This window comes from Capronia epimyces, assembly GCF_000585565.1.
Source record: "Capronia epimyces CBS 606.96 chromosome Unknown aczIQ-supercont1.2, whole genome shotgun sequence".
Classification (NCBI taxonomy): domain Eukaryota; kingdom Fungi; phylum Ascomycota; class Eurotiomycetes; order Chaetothyriales; family Herpotrichiellaceae; genus Capronia; species Capronia epimyces.
The window spans coordinates 203352-223666 of NW_006912905.1; the positions used below are offsets into that span (position 1 = coordinate 203352).

Genomic DNA, 20315 nt, shown 5'->3' on the forward strand with positions numbered 1-20315 from the left:
CCGGCGACTGGCTTTGGGTGCCTGGATTCCTCGCCGGCAGTGATACGGAGTACGGATACCACCAGATACTAATATCAATAATGGAGTAATATGCCAGTGTATATTAGCACCCCGTACTTCGTATCCGTACTGCGCACTGTAATCTGTGACCTCGCACGTCATTTCTTGGGCCCCCGCTACCTCGAGTCCCGGCTGCGTTTCTTGCCCATGCCCCCCTACAGTCGGTACCTACTACGTACCTAGACTTGCCTGTGTCATGGCTGAAGCGTGGCCGGTGGCCAGTAGTCGATGGATCGGGGACTGGAGGAGCCTGAGGAGCCACCAGTCCCCGACCCCAGTCCCTGGCGGCCGGCATTCCCAGAGTTTTGTCCACTTCCTTCCAGTGTCCGACCCAAATCACTGACACCGTCCGGTCGCGCGTGAGACGATGCCCGCGAACGATGATGGACCCGGACAGGTCAGGGAGCTACACTGGGACCATTTCCCTCCCTCGAATTTCTTAAAGTCCAAGTCTCGAAGGGTCGAACAAGCGTGCATTCGTTGTCGCAGCAGGAAGGCCAAGTGCAATGGCTCGCGCCCAAGCTGCTCCGGTTGTAGGGGCGCCAACGCAGCTTGCATTTACGCAAGCCCTCCGCGGAAACGTGGCCTGACTGGAGGCTACGTACGGGTCCTGGAAACGCTCTGGGGGTCGATTTTGGAAAGAATCGATGGAAGCGAGCACGCCGCGATCAAGCTGTTGGAAGAGCTTGTTGTCGACCGGGGCGAGGAATGGCGAATGGAAGTGCTAGAGAAATGGAAGAACAGTCGTCTTTTGCGGGAGGTCAACCGCCAACTGAGCATCTGGGACACCCCTGAAGAGAGAGTCCAGAGTCAGGAAGGCAAGACGAATGCACAGACGAAACAAGACGGGGCCAGCTCTCTACAGAATCCACCCATTTTCCAATGGCGTGTTCCCGAAGAAACGCACGTTGAGAAGGACAGGGCATCCTCCAGTCCGGCAGAGGTTATCACGGTCGGAACCTCTTCCACCCTAGATTATCTGCAGAGCCACCGATCCGAAGCCAACCAGAATACGAAGTATCAGAAGATACACTCAATGACGGTTGCCTCACCCTTGTTGCCCTACCACACATCGGACAGGCATCCCGAGGGCGTCCTGACATTACCCGACAACACCTGGGAACTCCTGAACCGTTATTTCACGTACACTCATACTTGGTTTCCGATCCTGGAAAAAAGCGACATTTACAAGACGGCCCAGCAATATCCATGCCCGCGAGATCAGATCTACGAGCACACCGCCCAGACTGGAGCACACGCGGCGTTATGGGCGGCACTGACCTTGGCGCAGTTGCAAGATGTTGCTATGCCCTTCGACCCGCCCGACATTGTACCAGCTGAGCGCCATGGCAAAGCAGACACGGAAGCGTATCGAACCGCTCGAACTTTGATCCCGGATGAGGACTATCCCTGTGACCTGGGTCACGTCCAATCATTGCTGCTGCTGAGCCTGGCGAGCTGCAAAGCCGGTGCCTGGGAAAGAGCATGGCATTCAGCAGGACGCGCCTTACGGGCGGCATACGAGGTCAGGTCGAAGACTCGGAATGAGGGGTACGCAACGTCCCTCAACTTGTGCGGGAGGCAAAAACACGTTCTGATGGGTGCCTTCATTCTTGATACGGTGATCTCTGCTCGAGTCCAAAGACCAGCCCATGTGAGATGCCATGACATGGCCGACGCGGGCTTAGTTCTAGAAGATGGGATTGAAGAATGGGGTCCGTGGGTGGACATATCAACATGTCGAGGCCCGAATGACAGCAACATGAACCAGCATCAGCCACTTCGTGTCGCCAGTGTTTTCAATCGCCTGTTTGAACTGTCCTGCATTCTTCACGACCTTGCAAACGACGGCCAGGGAAAAGATGACGTCCCCAAGACCTATCCTAGTCTCGTGCAAATACTTCGAAAATGGCTGACCAGCCTGCCAAAAGTTTGCACAGTTACTGGGTTGGAGGACCATCAATCCCAAGCACCGCCCTTACTTCCACATGTACTCAACCTACATCTCCTCTTTACGGCAATTGTCGCGCAGCTGGAGGTCAAGACCATGACATTCTACCTGTGGCAAGATTTGGTGGATCCGACTTCTATGCCAGATCTGGACACTCCACCGGCGCAAATCTCACTCCTCAAGAGAATGTACGTGGAAAGATATACGGAATCGCACTTGTTCCCACTCATTGATTTCGCCACCTCCAGAGCTCTCCTGCACCTGACCGCGTCCCAATCTCTCTCTGACCCGAGGCAAGCAGCTGGAGATATCCTAGTGGCAGATCCAAATCGCAGGCATCGATCTTCCGCGGGCTTAACTCATCATTGCTCGGGGCGGCGCCTGGATGACTCGCTGGAGCTGGGGACCTTTCCGGCCAATGAGACAGTATTTGAGGATCCGGTCCAGGAAGAGGGGACCGGGGGTGTGACACGCTACCCATGGGGACCGCGTGTGAGATGTGTTGGCCCTGATTTTGCCGCTGCATTGAGCCTGGGTCAGGGCGGTGCTGCACACTCCTGGTCCACGCAAGCTGGCGTCCAGTCTGCCTTGAATCGTCCAGCCGGGGACGAAGTCGGGAAGGGCCTGGCACCCACCACCACCATTGGGCCCATGACCGTGACAGATGACTTTGGAATTGGACCTGCCTTGCTCGGGGGCGCTGTGTCCTCTGAGTGCATGGATTATTTTTGCGATCAATTGGCTGAGCTCGATGATTTCGTCTGGTGAGTTTGCACGGTGGTTCCATTTATGTTTGCATGGTGGATGCTAACACAGATGTTTTAATGTCAAAGGGACCAAAGACCCTCGCAGTTCTCCCAAAACATGGGTTTCCTCTCCGACATGACAATGGCCCAGCTAAGTTATCTGGATCAAGACAGCACCGGTTGAGGCCTCCACCATGCGTCAACGCCTGCCTGAATCAAAAGCACTATCTTTTCGGAGCCAACCCACGGCATTCCTGACGGATAACCAGCGACTGCCCCTGCTAGAGAGGAGTGCCGAGGAGGAGGATCAATACATACCTAGTAAGGGCTTGCAAAGGAGGGCCGAGCGAACATTAGAATACTGTACTAGTTTCTAATGGTCCCCCGGTCTGCTATGCACGCCGACTGTCTACCAGGTTTACATGCAGACCATTCCGCCATCGACCTTGAGAGCTCCGCCAGTCAGGAATTGAGCGTCGTCACTCGCAAGAAACGAGACGACCGCGGCCACGTCTTCAACCTCTGCCCACCGCCCAAGCGGGACAGTCTTCAATAGCGCTTGCTCCTGCTCCCTGGTCCAGGTCTGTCTAAACATGGGCGTATTCACTCCACAAGGATGGATGGTGTTGATGCGGATCCCGTACTGACCCAGTTCGGCGACCAACGATAAACACATACCCCGGAGGGCAAACTTGGAGGCAGCGTACACGGTCATGCCTGGTGCTCCGCGGAGCCCGGAGACCGAGGAGGCGAGGATGATACTCCCTCCCTGTCCAAGGTCTCGCATAGCCGCAGCCGCATGCTTAATCCCAACGAAGGCTGCCAAGATCACCATGGAGAACAAGTTAGTCGACATCGGCCCGGGGCATGGGGCTGTGCACACTTGAAGGATTACAGGAGGGGAGGTCATTGTGTTTGGCCTACCAGATCTACTATTGATCCTCGTCAGACGATCGTACAGCTCCAGGTCGGTGTCAAAAATGGACGTGGCCGTGTATGAAGCGCCGGCGCAGAGGAAGGCTGTGTCCAGCCTGGCAAAAGTGTCGACGGTCTCTTGAACCGCGCGTTTGATGCTCTCCTCGTCTGTGACGTCGGCCACCACGCGCAGCACGTGTTCGGCGACAGACGATGCGATGCGAGGATTGGTTGCGACGAGGGCTTGCTCGGTCCTCTGTAGCTGTGCCGCGTCCAGGTCGATGAGCGCGAGCTTGGCCCCTTCCTGCAGGAACCTGTGTGCGGTTGCCGACCCGATATTGCCTGCTGCCCCGGTGATCAGAGCGACCTTGCCAGCGAGACGGGCCGGGATGGGCTTGTGCGGCGTTGCCGTTGACATGATGGAGAATCGGGGGGGCGTCTTGCTTGTGACCACGGGATATATCAATATATCACATGTAGTAGTAGTATCAGTAGTAGTAGTCGTCGTCGTCGTAGGTAGGTACGGCTTGCCGAAAGAGCAAACAAATAGGGGGGCTTGGGCCAATTGGAAAACCTCTTTTCTCGAAGGGGGCTTCCTAGCCTTGTTATGGAGTATCTCTCTCTCTCTCACACCAGCCTTTTCAAGATTGGATGTACCTAATGTATGGCGTATTCTCTTGCCAGAATGAGGACATTGGTCGCGTATCCATACCGCTATAGTGACGGGGACCACCTGGGAAAGGATCAATCTATGCAATCTACGAATCCATGTGGACGCCGGGTATCTACGACCGATGCAGCTTAGGCCCATCCGGACCGGTGTCGCCATACCGGCCCATCATGACGAGCAAGAACCTCCAGTGGTCGCCGGTCCGCCACACCGGCCAATGAGAGGCCTGAGGAGCCATCCCGTTTAGTCGGCGACCGGGGCGATTACGATCGAGCGGGATCTCTGCCGACGTGCCGAAACCCGAACGTGGAACGTCCAACGTCCAACGAGTTGCCGGGGGCCCAGGGGTCCAGGAGTCCTTTGGTTTTCTGGGTCCCCGACTGTTACATAACATATGGCACAGGTTCGGCGGGAAATGGAAGTGGAAATGGAGATGGAAATGGAAAAGGACTTGAAATTGGAATTGATATTGATATTGGAATCCAGGTTCGGTTCGGGTCAAATTCCTTGCTTGTTCCCCCCGGCCGCTGGACCCCAGGGCTTATTGTATTATCAGGAACATCAGGAAGACGGGATTGACGAGTGCTGCTACAAGGTAGTAAGGTCATAGCCCCCCCCAAGCCAACATGACGTCCGACATCAAAGTGGCCGTGTCCAGCGCGTCGCTCGGACAGCACGCGGCGCACACGCTGGACCGGAAGATCGAGTTGGCGGCGAAACATGGGTTCGGCGGGATCGAGGTGGTGTACCCGGAACTGGAGAGGTATGCCCACACGCACGGGCTGAGCCTGGCCGCGGCGGCGACGCGCCTCGGGGAGTTGAGCGCGGCGAGCGGCGTGCAGGTGCTGGCGTTGGATCCGTTCCGCAACTTCGAAGGCCACCCGACCACGAGCCTGGCGGAGCGGCTGGCGGTGGCGGCGGACTGGATCGAGCTGCTGCGGCGGCTGGGCGGCCGCTACCTGCAGGTGCCGTCGCAGACGCTCCGGGACAGCCACGGCGACAGGGCCGTGCTGGTGGCCGAGCTGCGCCAACTGGCCGAGCTGGCGGCCGCGGCGGGCGTGGCGGTCGCGTACGAGCCCGTGGCCTGGGCCCGCCACGTCAGCACCTGGGAACAGGCCTGGGACCTCGTCCAGGCCGTGGACCGTCCCAACTTCGGCCTCTGCTTGGACAACTTCCACCTGATCACCGGCCTCTGGGCCGACAACACCGTGCCGGGCGGCCGTCGGCCCGGAGGAGACGCCCGCCTGCGCGCCTCGCTGGACCGGTTGGCCGCCACCGACACCGCCGACAAGCTCTTCTACGTCCAGCTGTCCGACGGCGAACTCTTCGATCCTCCTTACCATCCCGGCCACCCCTTCTTCGACCCGGCCCTGGATCCAAGGGCCAGCTGGTCCAGGCACGCCCGCCCCTTCCCGCTCGAGGTCGAATCCGGCGCCTATTTCCCCAGCGCCGAGTTCCTGCGCTCCATTCTGCTGGACAAGCACTACACCGGTTGGCTTTCTCTCGAAGTCTTTGACCGCCGCACGAGAGAGGAGCACGCCGGTCTAGAACCCGCCGCCATCAGGGCCGAACGTTCGTGGAAAAGGTTGCTCGAGGCCGTGAAGCCTGACGCCGGAAGTCTGACACCTGAAGTCTGATGTCGGAATGAAGCCCGAGTCATATTGATAGACCAAACAGGAGATTTGGGGGGGGGAGGGGGGGAGGTATTTGTCTTCTGTCTCCTACAGTGATCGCGAAAGACCCTCCACTTCGTCCACCTGAAAGTACTGGACAAAATATCACGAGTGACAGTGGAATCAGGCAAGAGGTTTCGGTTGAAAGTTGACGTTGGTCCACAAACCCCGGTTGTTATAGATATATATATATGTATATACATATATGGAAAACCTTAACTGTCATTAGAATCCGTGCCTTCATTAGATGAATGGTGAGGGCTGCCTAAGCCTTAGGCCAAAGTCTATATTCTGGACCCGAGGTTCAATTCTTTTCTTTCTTTTAATCTGTAGCGACTACTATGGCTACACAGCACAGAGAGCGATATAAGACAACACCGCATACCAAGCATAGAGAGCCGACTTTATCTATTAACCCTAAGACCAAGTTGTTATGACTGTCTCCAACCATGGGGCAAGATCACATGTCGAAGATGGTGGCCTCTAACAGGCGTACACGCCGTCTCCCTCGACCTCCGGTCAGAACACTTTGTTCCGAGGCTACCTGGCTTCTCGTCGAGCGCGGAAACGCGAGGGTTTGGGGTAGAAGACTCGGTTTTCGAAGAAGTGGACGTCGGTCCCGGTCCAGACCTTGTTCTTCTTCTCCGCGGCGATTCTGTGCTTCCGGACTTGCCAAACTTCGTATTCCAGCTTCCTGGTCAGATACCAGGCGATCCCGGTCGTCACCACAGCGCAGGCCACGCACACGGCGAGGATGTAAAAGGACTTCTTGTAGCCATTGTGCGCCCATTTGGACTGGAACACGTTGGGCGCAATGATGGAACCGACCTGGGCCAGGGCGGTTTGCGCCGCCAGTGTGAAGGCGGTGCCGGTGGCGCCGACCAAGCTGGAAGAGCGCCAGGACCAGAAAACCACAAAGTAGGTGTAGAACAACGATTGCCCCATCACACAGGCCGCATACGTGGCGCCCGCACTCACGGGGAAACACAGCACGATGTAGAACACCAGCGTTCCGACGCACAGCGCCATGTTGATCGCCGGTCGGACCACGTAGGCCTTGGACAGGAACCAGACCACCGCGATTTGGCCCAGAACCTGGCCCATGGCAGGCGGGATCAGGAGCAGCTGGTTCCGCGGCAGTTTGGTGAAGCCGAGCTGGGTCACAATGACCGGAGTCTGCCAGGAGAGACCGTAGCCGGCGATGTTGAGGATGAGCTGGCAAGCAGTGAAGAAGATGATGCGGGGGTCTTTGAGAACGTCGATGATTTCGCTGAGCCGGAAGGCCTTTTCATCCGTTCGAGGAGCATTCTCCGACAACCGAGCTTCCAGGTACTCTTGCTCGTCCGGCGTAAGCCACTTGGCCGACCGGGCGGACTTTGGGTAGTCGGGCAGCACGAGGTAGATGACGGCGGAGAACAGAATGGTGACCAGACCTTCCAGCAGGAACACCCAGCGCCAGGCGCTGAGGTTGCCCAGCCCGTCCATGTAGGAGATGCCGTAGACGAGGAGTGAGCCGAGAACGCCGGAGAAAGCCTGGGCCATGAAATACGTCCCGACCGGTTTGCCGTACTCGTCGCTGCGGTACCAGCTGCACATCTGGGTGGTGACGCCGGGGAAGAAGCCGGCCTCGAGGACGCCCAGGAGGAAGCGGCATGCGTAGATTCCCCCCCGGTTTTGAACGGCGGCCTGGCAGGCCACCACGATGCCCCAGGTGAGGAAGATCCGGGTCATCCACTTGCGCGGCGTGACCTTTTTGAGCAACAGATTACTGGGAACCTCGAAGAAGAGCATGCCCAGCTGGTTGGGTCAGTCAGAAGACCCCATGGCATGAAGGAATGTCCGCTCACTCACCGAATAAAGAGTCTGTAGCCAGTTGTAGTCGTTGGCGGACAGCCCCAACTCCTTCATGATGTTGCTGGGTAGACCAACTTGCAAGACCCTCACCGACGCGGCATTGGTGTAGTCGAACTGCTTGATGATGGTCATCAAGACCAGGAGGGGAAGGAAGTGCCAATCGACCTTGCGCATGATTCTTCTGTCATCTTCGGCGGTGAACCGGTCCAGTATCTCCTGGCGGTGGTGCTCATCCGTTCCTTCTGGAGGTGCAACTTCCGCAAACCCTGTCGCCTGATGTTTTTCATTCTGCAGCGACGCCGCCGCCGAGTCCGTTGGAGCTGAAGAAGCCATATCGCGGCCAGACGGTGAACCGGGTGGATGACCAAGACTATGGCTTTGTCTCGACTCAAGCAGTCAAGCGAACATGACCTTTTGTTCTGCAGTCTGATGGATTCCTGGTCCCTTTGAGTATGTACACTCCCGTCCTCGGGGATCAGTCGGTTCAGGCCTCGGGGATCAAAGTTCTCTAGCGACAATCGCGTCACCTCGACCTGGAGGAGCAAGACCCAAACAGGCCACCGGGGATGCTATACTGACGAATCAGGTTAAGTAACACCGGGTTTACATAATCCCGACAGACGAAAGGACCAGCTATTGAAGTGGACCGTCGAACTCAAAACGGCGAAGGCGTGATAGTGGAACAGGATGATCACTTAAACGGACCCAGGCTGGGTGCAGTCCGTGCGAGAGCCTCGAAGATGCTGTACCCTCGGATCGTGAGAGATTGAGAGATTGGGAAAACAGCAAGCACTTACTGTTTCACTGTGCGTTCCGTCAAGTCTCCTCGCGCCGCTCCAGCACCGAGTATGCCAATCTCCCGGAAGAAGAACTTCATCTCAGCGTGATATCCTGCTGGATGCGACAGCCACGGTCATCAATACGGTGAATGCATGCGTGATCACTGGGAACTGCCACATCTGGCACGTCGTTGGCGACTCGCACCAAACACACACAACCAATGCCCACTCGGATATCATCCTAGAGCCACGAGGAACTGTGAGAACCGTGGGAATTCGAGCTGCCGTCAGGGATCGCAGATGCTGGAGAGGCAAAGTGACAAGTCAATTCTTGGGCAGCGCGTCGGAGCCTATTTGCAACGCTGGATGATTGACCAAGCTTTGGCAGTTGTGGATGTATAAATCGTACCGAATTCTTGCGCCGCGCTCCCAATACTGGAGGCCTAGAGAGAAAGACTTGGCTCCTGGAGGCAAGCTGGAGAATACTTCGTTCTCCGATCTGTTGTGGATGAAAAACTGACCATGTTCTTCGATCTGCGAATCAGTCCATGATGTGCGGCCGATTGGGATTTGCTGAAGGATGTCATCTCCCCGCGACCCATCCCATATTGATGCCTCGAGTCACATATACGGCGGTATGGCGTGCCTTTTGATGATGAAGACCGGTCTGCTGGCAACACCTTCCGAACTGTCCGGAACGCTATTTTTCTCCATGGCAGCCTCATACGAGCGTCTCCATTGCAGCCTTGCATCAACCCTCAATTTCCCGCGCCGTAGTGCCAAGCACGTACTCCGTATTATGCTGCTATTCCTAGTACTAGTAGCACCTAGGTACTCGAGTAGTGGTACGGCGTCAGAGGAACGAAGGGTGCCGTATAGTTCGATAGGTCCTATAAACGGGACCTAGCCACCGTCGCTAATAGTAAGCCCCAGTCAGGGTGGTCGACAAGCAGGAGGATAAGGTCGAGGGTGGGTGGAAAGGTAAGGAGGTGAGCGGAGGGTGAGGCGGGAGGAGCTAGGGTTTAAAGCGGCACGGTCGGGCAACCCAAGTGACCTGGATGGCACGTGCCGCCAAGCCTTCAGCTTCGACTGCAATTCACCTCAATTGCGGATCTTTGAGGAAGCTTCAACAAGCAACCATCTCGCAGCTCTCAACTCGCGACCATTACACGTCCACAGTGAGGTTGGCGCTCGACCAGCAACAAACCTCGGCCTCTATCTTGCAGTTCACCGCATTCCTACAACTTACAGTGTCTGAGGAGCTCTCCGAGAGCTTGAGAGGAAATAATGGCGATCAAACCTATCACAGGAGTACGTCCGGTCTCTCTTGTCTGGCCTTTCTTGTCTGGCGTGGTGCTGTGCTTGTCTGCAGCCTATTATCTCATATCCCGCCAGTCTTGGGTGTATTGTGTTGACGACTTGACTTGTGCAGATGCTCCGACGAGGTCTCGTCTTGGATCTCAGTATTGCGCTCGGTAAGCCGAACCCCCAATCGCCCGCCATTTCAAGCGAATGCAATGCATTTCGAGCAACAGACGAAACTATAGACGAGGAGGAAATTGGAACTCAAAGGCCGGCAGAGTCATAGCAAGACCAGTTCATGCTGACGTGGTTTAAAATACAGGGCTAGGAACCACTTTCGGATACCTATGGTGGTACGGTAAGTAAAGCAAGCGTCCTCCACATTTCACTTGCAAGAAGCGCGCTTTCTTCTGGCGTCGCCGCCGCCCTCGGAGACCGGTCCCATGGCGGAGCTTTCAACGAAGGCCCTATCTGACTGTATCGCCAGGCTACCACCTCCCTCGCGTCCGAGCTCGCGACAACTTCTACGCCAGGCTGGAAGACCAGCGTGCCCGAGAAGCTGGCTTCAAATAAATAGTCGAACAAGGCATCGAAGATGGGGAAAGGAGGCTGTGATGCTGCTGTACAGACGCGGATGGCGCTGGCGAACTACGGCGGGATGAAGAAAGCATCCTTCACATGGATGTTGTACATATCGACCTTCCGCTCTAGCGGTCAATAAAAGGACAACGAGGATCCTCATGATCCTCGTTCCGTCTTCTTCCACCTTGTTCTCGAGTGTATTTTCCTGTGCAAAGAGTGCTTGCGGGGGGTGGGAGTGGCGTGATACGCCGGAAACCCCCGGGCTCGCATCTTCACTCGACCGCGGACTTTCGATGATGGACTTGAATTCCTCCTTTCGTACATAACGCCTGGATCGCGGCAGCTCAGGAAGTGAGTATACCCCTGAAGTTTAGAAACGAGAGGACGCGAAAAGGCACCCGAGTGTGAAATGACATTCATCTCTGGGCGGGCATCTTGCACGGTCTCGTACTGGCATGAAAGCCTAAGCCAGGGTGTGTTCAGAAGTGAAGCACTCGAGGGTCTCGCAATGGAATGCTTGTCCAGTCATTAGCTGTCCATGAGTGGGATTGAGCTGTATACAATCATTATCTACTGGGCTGGTATCATTGCTCATTCTGAGATAGAGGCGCAAGACGCAAGAGATCATCATCATCAGCGTCAATCTCATCGACCGATCATTGCTTCTTCTTCCGCTCCCTCGCTCGGTCCGCCTTGCCCCACGCATCCTCAAAGACGGTCGGTCTCTTCTTCTTATCCTTGCCACCGATATTCAGGTATCTGACAACCTCGACGCTCCCGGTACCAACTCCCATGGTCTTGCCCACAATGACAGACTCACTCACACCCTCAATCTTGTCAATCTTGCCAGCAATACCGGCATCAAACACATGATCGGCCGTCTTTTCGAAACTGGCAAGCTGAAGCACGCTGTCACGCATCTTGGCCAGGCCAAATCGGGTGATACCAAGTACCTCGCCTTTGTAGGTCATCACGTCAGCAAGCAACGCCATGTGACGCGGGTCGATGGAAAGACTTTTCATGACTTCTTGGATCTCCAGGACGATTTTGGCGCGTGCGGCTTCGATTCCGAGGACTTGCAGCGTTTCCATCACCGAGTTTGTATGGGTGTGATATGGGTCAACGCCCTCGGTGTTCATGCAGTAGCGCAAGCCGTATCCCTCGACCATGACTTTGTGCATCTGAACAGGTTTGCCGTCGTCTGCCGATGGGGTTGGTATGACGGTTTGAGTCGGTTCCTCAACCTTAATCTTGCCATTCTCATCTTTAACGTCTGGCTCCGTGGACGAGGTAGTGGCCCGCTGTTTCTCGGCCCTTGCGCGCTCTGCAGCTCGGCGCAGCGCCTTGATCTCGTCTGCCCTTGGATCATCTTCCGCAGTGACTACCGCTCGAGTTGCCAGAGGATGACCAAGAACGTGCACACTGGGAAGAACACGACGCAACGTCTGAAGACGGATCAGTCGTTCGTTTTGCCCATCTTCGTCAATCTTTGCAGCTGTGCCACGCTTCGTCGACTTTATCGGCGCATCCGTTGAGATCTTCAGCTCATCTTGGCCTTTGATTTGAATTCGCAGTTTCGCAGCTTTGAGTTGACGGTGTTTCTGAATGGCATTGCAAACGTCTTGAAGAGTAAGGTCGAGGCCCAGCTCGGTGATAGTGTCCAAGGAGATTCGAAGGTAGATGCAACTTGGCCGGTCTAGAGAGTGGCTGATTTGAATGTAGGAGGTAATGTCCTCGAGATACAAGCATTCGATCCTGCCCTTCACAATTCTAGCCAGCGACTCGGGTATCGACAGATCTCTTCTGCGTTCCAGGCGGCAGGTTATCACGGGTGTGCTGATGTCTTTCGATGCGTTGATGATTTCCTTGATACGTGGGACACCTGCCGTCAAACTCATGCCAGCAACACCAGCAAAATGGAAAGTTTTGAGAGTCATCTGAGTGCCTGGCTCGCCTATGGACTGCGCCCCGACAGCTCCCACAGCGTGGCCTGGCTCGGTCCTCGCTCTTTCGTATTTTTCCAAGCACAAATTGATGAAGCCTCGTAGTGTCCTCTCAGAGACCTTGCAGGTTAATTCAAAGCGGTCCTTGGTGGAAGGAGACGCCTGAACCTTCGTGACTGTCTGATCATCTGACGGCACTTTCTTCTGCTTCTTAACAGCTTTAGGGGTATTTGCGGCTGCGACAAGGCCTTTCCGGCTAGAACGCCGCTCTGGTGCGACCGAGGCTTCGTTTCCGGCTTCGTCAGGGTCGGTCTCGGCTTTTCTCTTGCTGCCACTGGACGTCCACGATGGCGGAAGAGCGTATTGCTTTTTCTGTACCCTTGCCTCCTCGAAATATCGCGCCTTCGCCATGACAAAGTCATAGATAGATTGCAGAAATGCACGGTGACTCTCACTTTGATCCACCAATCGATCGTCATCGGTATCGAAGGGAAGTTCTGTGCCATTGAAGTCGAACCTGGTGAGAAGATTGCGTTTTGGAGCCAGTATTTCTTCCAGAACAGAGTGGATGTCGGCAGCCGACAGACCAGGTTCATTCGTGTCAAAGGTAATCGCTTCCACGTGCGCATAGGTGCGCTCAAAGTCCACGGGCTTCGCACTTGCCTCCATGTCAACAGGGTCAAGCTCGTCATCACCAAACAGGAACTGGACGATGTTGGAGGCCGAATTGCGCACGGTGTGGTCATACTGAGTAGACAGGTCCTCCAGAGATTTCATAAGTCGACGTGACATGTAACCAGTTTCGGCAGTCTTCACGGCCGTGTCGACCAGACCAACACGCCCACCAACTGCGTGGAACAAGAATTCGTAGGGTAAGAGTCCGCTGAAAAAGCTGTTCGAGATGAACCCTTTAGATGGGGGAGATCGTTCATGCTTCGCAAAATGAGGTAAGGTTCGGTCTTGGAACCCATCCCCTACTCGTTTTCCTTCGATATCTTGCTGTCCCAGGAGAGCTGCCATCTGGGCGACGTTGATGTTCGAGCCTTTGGATCCAGAGATAGCCATGATCATAGGTGTGTTTCTCTTACTGAGTTCAGACGTCAAAACACCTGCAATGTTTGTTCGAACAGTACTCAGGACTCGGACCTGTTCTGCTTCCAAAGTACCTGCATCATCGAGGCCGGCCTTCCTCTTGAGCTTGCCTGCCTTGGATGCTTGCACAAAGGCCTTGCATTCTTCAAAGACTTTAGCGATCATTTCAGCCTTAGCCTTGACGAGCAGGTCTGGTGGTGTGACGTCGCTGATGCCAACAGTAAAGCCTTGATTTCCAAGCCACCTGGCACAAAGTTTGGACAGGCGGTTCATGCCTTGAGCTGCCGCGTCTGGTCCAAAGTCACGGTACAGGATGTAGAAGACAGAGTTCTTTTTCCCGGATCCCACTGTTGCTTTGTCCATTCTGCCACACAAGACCTCGGAGTTGCGGATGCACAAGAAACTGTCATCTTGGAGATCTCGATGTAAGTCAGGGTGGTATTGGTTGTGGTCTCTGCATGAGGCGTCGAGGTTGACCGTCACCGGGGATTGCTTGTTCGGCCTCATCAAGATGCTGAAGACTTGCTTACCCGTCCAAAGAGTCTGCGGCTTGATAACTGCAGGTGGTGGAAGCTCGAACTTGGTCTCGGGCTCCAACATCCCAACGCACATGGTCACGAACGTTTTCTTGTCGAAGAATTGATCCAGGCTGCTCAGAAGGAAAGAAGCGGTAATGAAATCCTGGATAGCCGAGATGATAGGCTCACCGTTCTTCGGAGTGACAATGTTGTGCTTGACACCCATCAACAATGTTGCTTCTGTTCTCGCCTCTTCAGTCTGAGGGACGTGAAGGTTCATTTCGTCTCCGTCAAAGTCAGCATTGTAGGGATTGCACACACATTCGTTCAACCGAAATGTCCGATGAGGTCGAACTTTGACAAAATGGCTGAGGATACTGAGCTTGTGAAGAGATGGCTGCCGGTTGAACAAGACAATATCTCCGTCCTCGAGATGGCGCTCGACAATATCGCCCTCCTTCAACTCTTTCGCAATCAGCGCCGGTTTACCAAATTTAAGGAAGACTCGGAAGTCGCCGTCAGGTTTGTAAACGTAATTGGCCCCTGGCCAGATGTTGGTACCATTGCGCACACGTTGCCGCAATTTTTCAATGTTAATTTCGTTGACCACTTCTGGATAGGTCATGTTCTTCGCCACCAGTTCCGGAACCGCGACCTCGTCGATTCTTAGGTTCGGGTCGGGAGAGATGACAGTACGGCCTGAGAAATCGACACGTTTCCCTGACAGGTTTCCACGAAAACGGCCTTGCTTGCCTTTTAACCGCTGGACAAAGCCTCTGATCTGCTTGCCGAACTCTCCCTTCGCCAAACCCGGCACGTCGCTGTTGATGTACATGGCGAGTTGGAGCGACAGATAGTCCCAATGTTCAACAACAGACTGGACAGGTGCCCCTTTCTCGATGGCCTCTCTCAGTGCATTATTTGCCGCCACGATGTCGCCCAATTTGGCTGTGATGTCGTCCTCTGTACTTGCTGCTTCTTGTCCTACGGAAGGCCGGATACACACTGGCGGAGCGGGGATATACAGCCAGAGGAAAGATTCGGGTTTGGCAGATCGTAAACCGAGCAGCTCACGATCTGAGGGGTGTATGCGCCTGAATAGCTTCAACGCCCGGAGAGGATTCAGGTCATCCATGGCCTTTTTGAGGTGTTTCTCGATTTCCGAATTCGACGCCTTCGCTGTCTCGAAAGACTTGTCAAACTCTATCTTTGCGGGCGGTGGCTGCTTTTTGGCTGCTGTCGAAGAGTTGAATGATTTGAACTTGTCATGAGAAATTTTAAGCGCATGTGTGCCAGCTTTTCGCACCAAGCCGTTGATGGCACCACAGTCGAAGCAGACTTTTGTTTTCCGACATTGGTCCGCCACTTTTCTGACAATGGCAGCTTGTCGCAGGCTATCGTTGCCGGCTCTTCGCAAAGCGTTGATGTACTTTCTTCGGTCCGCCTCGGAAAGGAGGATGGCCGAGCAGTCCTGAAAGAATTAGTGGGTAGTCAAGACTGACTTGAACGGGATCCCTGCCTTGCAGATGCTCTGAAGAATTTGTATGACTTTCTTGAAGTAGCCCACATGGAAGGCTGGTAGGACGAGTTTGACGTGTCCAAAATGGCCGTTACAGGTCTGCAACTGCTCTCCGCAAGTCTGGCATATGTCTCGTTTGCCCGAGACACCCATGCGTCTGTCGAGGGGTCCGTATTCGGCATATGTGCGACCTTTGTCGAGATCAAACATCCGACGGTCGGCGAGTTCGACCTGGGACTGGTTGATTATGTCCTGATCCGACCTGCAGCATCATCAGAGTCAAGTTCCTGCTCTCCCAAGACGACAAATCCATACAAGACACCAAAATGTAATTCTTTGATGACTTTGGGGGCATCATTGACCACCTGCTCTTTGCCCGGCAAGGGGCTTTGCACCTCTGTTGATGCAGGCATCTTGCCGTCACCGATACCAACGCAGTCGGAGTAGAGGGTGGGCTGGCGATTCGCGCATTTGTGCACTTTGCTGCACGCCGGCTTTCAAGGAGGTTCGGGGAATGGCAGGTCCAGGTTTCGCAGATGCAGGAAAGGCCTTTATCGAATCGCCATGGAGATGAGGGCAAAGATTTCGAGTGGCTGAGAATTGCACCCGCCAGACGTAGGGGTAGTACGTATTCGTACAGAGTTGATGGTTGATGGCCAGTCTACGGATATAGGTAGGTGTGAAAAGCAGGTGGGCAACCACACGCGCCCAAAAGTTTTCTCCAAAATTCGCGGCTGCGAGTGCCGCTCCCCGCTCTCAGGCTGCGGTGCCTGATTTACCATGTCACAGCCTTGCCCCTCCAGTCTCACCAGTCTCACCAGTCTCAATCTCCTCAAGCAAGGTATCCGTACCTACCGAATCAATACCTGGGACTGCATAGAAACATGGAAGATCAAGTATTGTCTTTAGTCATCATAATTCCATTCCCTAGCCTATCTGAATCCTGTCGTCCTGAATCCCAGAAAATGATCCTGAACTCCACGCTCTCCTAGCCGTTGATACTGGGCAGTGACATCTAGTCGGCCAAACGATAACTAACCATCGTGTCCACCTTGTGGTTACTGGTGCTGAAACTGCGCAGCTGGACCTTCTCTCCATCCTTGATCTCCTTCGCATCACTGTCTCCCCACTCGATAGGCACATCCGAATCGGCATCCGCATAGACCAGCACGTTAAATGTGCAATTTCCATCCAGGACAGGCAAGAAAGTGACCGACGCCGTGATCTGTCGGAAGATGGCCTGGATCTCTTCTTGAATCTGTGCCTCCGTCTTTTCTGGCTCTGGTTCCGGACTTGCCGTCTCTCTATTCTCGGTCAGCGCTGTCTGGCCTGCTGGATAATTGCCAGTTGGCCTGGACAACATACTGTGGGGTGGCGTTCTCCTTGTCTGGGGCCTTCTTCGAAGACCGATTTTTTGACGACTTGCCCAAGAGCTGCACATCGAACTGCCATCGCTCGATGTATTCCCCGGTCTCTTTGCTAGTGATGACGACCACTAATCTTGAGATCTTCCCCCCAATCATCCATTTGTTCAGCTGTGAGATGATCTTTTTGATGTAGGCTTTGACTTGATCGTCCGAGGAAACTGGGTTCACGTTAGCACCCAGGTTTAGCAGGCACTACACCTCAATCTCCCGTACCAAGCATGTTGAGCCCATATTTCTTGATACTGCACGTCTGTTAGCGATTCATCTTGAGCGCGGCTGCTTTCTCCTTACGGTGTAAAGTCTTCAGCCGGATAGACGCCTCTCTGGAACCTAGGATCGGTCAACACGCATCCTTCCATTCCAATGAAAGCCCGAGCTCACAAGATTGTATTGATGGAGTATTCAAACTGGCTCAGGTCAGTTCTGGCGCGCAGTTGCAGTGGGCACACTCACGAATTCGGCTACCGTCTTCGAGGAGCCTGGTGCAGCTGAATTAGCAGGATTCCCGCAATCACGTAGCCCAGGTCGACTAACCTCGCAGGGCCAGTTTATGCACTTGCGCTTTCTCTTTCTTGTCGACCGCCATGTTTTGCTATTAGTTTGATCGCTGTGCGGAGGGTGAGAAAATTAGGGAGAAGTCGAAGTCTTCGTGTTGACATGGATCGTTGGCGGGGCAATAATCAGCCTGCGAACTTCACCTGACTCAAAGGACATTTTCTCGTCGAGGCCATCGGCCAGGTTGATTCCATGAGCCTCAATTAACCACCTCAACCATTGCGACTCATGCGACTATGGCTGCAGGTCTTTGCACGGCGAAGAGCTGCCATAAGCACTCCTTCTGCCCCAGCATGGTCCGCGTCTAATAAGTACCTCTACCACCGCTCAGTGCGGACCTTTACCACATCTCCGGTGTGCGCCGCTGCCCCAGCTGCTCCCCCGACCGCACTCGAAAAGCGAATTGCGGCCATTCCCATCGATCGGTACCGCAACTTCTGCATCGTCGCCCACGTCGACCATGGCAAAAGTACCCTTAGCGACCGACTGCTGGAACTGACCGGCACGATTGAAGCGGGCTCGAACAAGCAAGTTTTGGACAAGCTCGACGTGGAGAGAGAACGGGGAATCACGGTCAAGGCACAGACATGTTCAATGATCTATAATTACAAGGGCGAGGACTATCTTCTGCACCTGGTAGATACGCCTGGTCATGTGGATTTCCGAGCAGAGGTGTCCCGCAGCTACGCCAGCTGTGGTGGTGCCTTGTTGCTCGTCGATGCCAGCCAGGGCATCCAAGCTCAGACTGTAGCCAACTTCTACCTCGCCTTCTCTCAAGGCTTGACGTTGATCCCTGTCATCAACAAAGTCGATCTCCCCCACGCCGATGCTCCGAGGGCACTGGAACAAATGCACGATACGTTCGAGCTGGATCCGGACACTGCGGTCCTGGTATCTGCAAAGACTGGACTCAATGTGGAGAGTGTCCTCCCAGCGGTCATCGAGAGAATACCTGCGTAAGTCTACATGCCATGATACACTGCCCGAGGCGGCCAATTTCTGACAAGCGCAGGCCGATTGGCGATCACACAAAGCCTCTACGCCTCTACCTTGTAGACTCGTGGTATTCCAGCTATAAAGGGGTGATCCTGCTAGTACGCCTATTCGACGGAGAACTTCGTGCAGGCGACCAGATTGTGTCGTTTGCGACTGGCCTGAAATACACCGTTGGAGAAGTGGGCATCATGTACCCGGATCCAACGCCCCAGAAGGTCCTCCGGGCAGGACAGGTGGGATATGTCCACTTCAACCCTGCAATGAGGAAGAGCAGTGAGGCCAAGGTCGGGGATACATACACCAAAGTTGGATTTCAAAGGCAGGTCCAGCCGCTGCCAGGATTTGAGGAACCTAAGCCGATGGTCTTTGTGGCCGCGTTCCCTGTGGATCAAGGCGACTTTGAGCATCTCGAAGATAGCATCAACCAACTTCTCCTGAACGACCGCAGCGTGACTGTACAGAAAGAGTCTTCTGAGGCGCTGGGGGCGGGTTTTCGACTTGGGTTCCTAGGTACACTGCACTGTTCTGTGTTCGAGGACCGACTACGACAAGAACATGGGGCGAGCATTATCATCACTCCGCCCACGGTTCCTTTTAAGGTCATCTACAAGGATGGTAAGGAAGTCGTGGTGACCAACCCAGCCGAGTTTCCCGATAGTGAGGAGACACGGCGAAATGTGGCGGAACTGCGTGAGCCATACGTGCTGGCGACCCTGACGTTTCCCGACGAATATCTTGGTAAAGTGATGGAGCTGTGCGAGAACAACCGCGGCGAGCAGAAATCGATGGAATACTTCACATCGTCGCAAGTCATTCTTCGATACGAGATGCCGCTGGCACAGCTGGTCGACGACTTCTTTGGCAAACTGAAATCATCTACCAAGGGCTACGCAACGCTCGACTACGAGGAGGCCGACTGGCGCATTAGCAATATCGTCAAGCTGCAGCTTCTGGTGAATAAAGTGCCCGTGGACGCGATTTCGCGGGTGCTCCATCATTCGCAGGTCCGGCACGTGGGCAAGCACTGGGTCGAGAAGTTCAAGGAACATGTCGATAGGCAGATGTTTGAAGTGGTCATCCAGGCCGCCGTCGGCAAGCATGTGGTGGCGCGAGAAACGATCAAGCCTTTCCGCAAGGACGTCACGGCGAAGTTGCACGCTGCCGATGTGTCGAGACGCAGGAAACTGCTGGAAAAGCAGAAGGAAGGCCGCAAGAAACTGAAGGCCGTCGGGAACGTGGTCATCGAGCACAGCGCTTTCCAGGCATTCCTGGCAAAGTGAGGCAAGATGCCACAGGCGCTCCTAGTAGCAGAGATGAGAACGAGAACAAGAACAAGTATAGAGTGGGAGTGAGAGTGAGAGTGAGCATCAATGGCATTGGCATTGTCTGTCGACCGCAATAAGGCTGGTCCACACACCATTTGAACCTTTGTGGCTGTTCAGACTCCATCTTTCTAGCCTTGTTTCCAGTATGATGGCGATTCATTGTCCCTTGTATGCATTGCACCTTTCTCCTTGTGCATACCGATGTCCCCGATGTCCGCAATGACGCGTCTCGTCTCGGTCAGACAGCATACACTGCAAAGTCTCGCCAGGGAACTACCATGACTGCCATACAACCTACACAGATGCTTGGACGATGCGAGGTCGAAAGAGTAAGTCTTGCAAAAACTGTGACAGCCCCTCCCCCCAAGTTCAAGAGTCGAGATACTAAGCCTTCTGGTGTTGCTAGCA

At 54.7% G+C, this 20315-nt stretch overlaps 7 protein-coding genes across 7 annotated transcripts; 3 read left to right on the plus strand and 4 right to left on the minus strand.

Annotated features, from left to right (window-relative positions):
- Positions 1 to 427: 427 nt before the first annotated feature.
- Positions 428 to 2779, plus strand: A1O3_01900 (uncharacterized protein; the record flags this gene model as incomplete). The annotated part of the gene is made up of 1 exon (XM_007732043.1): positions 428 to 2779. The coding sequence occupies one exon, from the start codon at positions 428 to 430 to the stop codon at positions 2777 to 2779; it is 2352 nt and encodes a 783-aa protein (XP_007730233.1).
- A 396-nt stretch (positions 2780 to 3175) lies between these two features.
- A1O3_01901 (uncharacterized protein) lies at positions 3176 to 4090 on the minus strand (the record flags this gene model as incomplete). Its single annotated transcript, XM_007732044.1, has 2 exons — positions 3176 to 3576; positions 3682 to 4090. 2 exons carry the CDS (start codon positions 4088 to 4090, stop codon positions 3176 to 3178), a joined length of 810 nt encoding a protein of 269 aa, XP_007730234.1.
- Positions 4091 to 4968: 878 nt separating this feature from the next.
- Positions 4969 to 5979, plus strand: A1O3_01902 (uncharacterized protein; the record flags this gene model as incomplete). Its single annotated transcript, XM_007732045.1, has 1 exon — positions 4969 to 5979. One exon carries the CDS (start codon positions 4969 to 4971, stop codon positions 5977 to 5979), a length of 1011 nt encoding a protein of 336 aa, XP_007730235.1.
- A 576-nt stretch (positions 5980 to 6555) lies between these two features.
- On the minus strand, positions 6556 to 8202 carry A1O3_01903 (uncharacterized protein; the record flags this gene model as incomplete). The annotated part of the gene is made up of 2 exons (XM_007732046.1): positions 6556 to 7812; positions 7867 to 8202. 2 exons carry the CDS (start codon positions 8200 to 8202, stop codon positions 6556 to 6558), a joined length of 1593 nt encoding a protein of 530 aa, XP_007730236.1.
- Positions 8203 to 11188: 2986 nt separating this feature from the next.
- Positions 11189 to 16017, minus strand: A1O3_01904 (DNA-directed RNA polymerase III subunit RPC1; the record flags this gene model as incomplete). The annotated part of the gene is made up of 3 exons (XM_007732047.1): positions 11189 to 15556; positions 15584 to 15866; positions 15920 to 16017. The coding sequence occupies 3 exons, from the start codon at positions 16015 to 16017 to the stop codon at positions 11189 to 11191; spliced, it is 4749 nt and encodes a 1582-aa protein (XP_007730237.1).
- Positions 16018 to 16619: 602 nt separating this feature from the next.
- On the minus strand, positions 16620 to 17617 carry A1O3_01905 (mitotic spindle assembly checkpoint protein MAD2; the record flags this gene model as incomplete). The annotated part of the gene is made up of 7 exons (XM_007732048.1): positions 16620 to 16908; positions 16970 to 17189; positions 17245 to 17273; positions 17323 to 17361; positions 17413 to 17438; positions 17485 to 17510; positions 17566 to 17617. The coding sequence occupies 7 exons, from the start codon at positions 17615 to 17617 to the stop codon at positions 16620 to 16622; spliced, it is 681 nt and encodes a 226-aa protein (XP_007730238.1).
- A 197-nt stretch (positions 17618 to 17814) lies between these two features.
- A1O3_01906 (translation factor GUF1, mitochondrial) lies at positions 17815 to 19862 on the plus strand (the record flags this gene model as incomplete). The annotated part of the gene is made up of 2 exons (XM_007732049.1): positions 17815 to 18542; positions 18599 to 19862. The coding sequence occupies 2 exons, from the start codon at positions 17815 to 17817 to the stop codon at positions 19860 to 19862; spliced, it is 1992 nt and encodes a 663-aa protein (XP_007730239.1).
- Between the last annotated feature and the right edge of the window lie 453 nt (positions 19863 to 20315).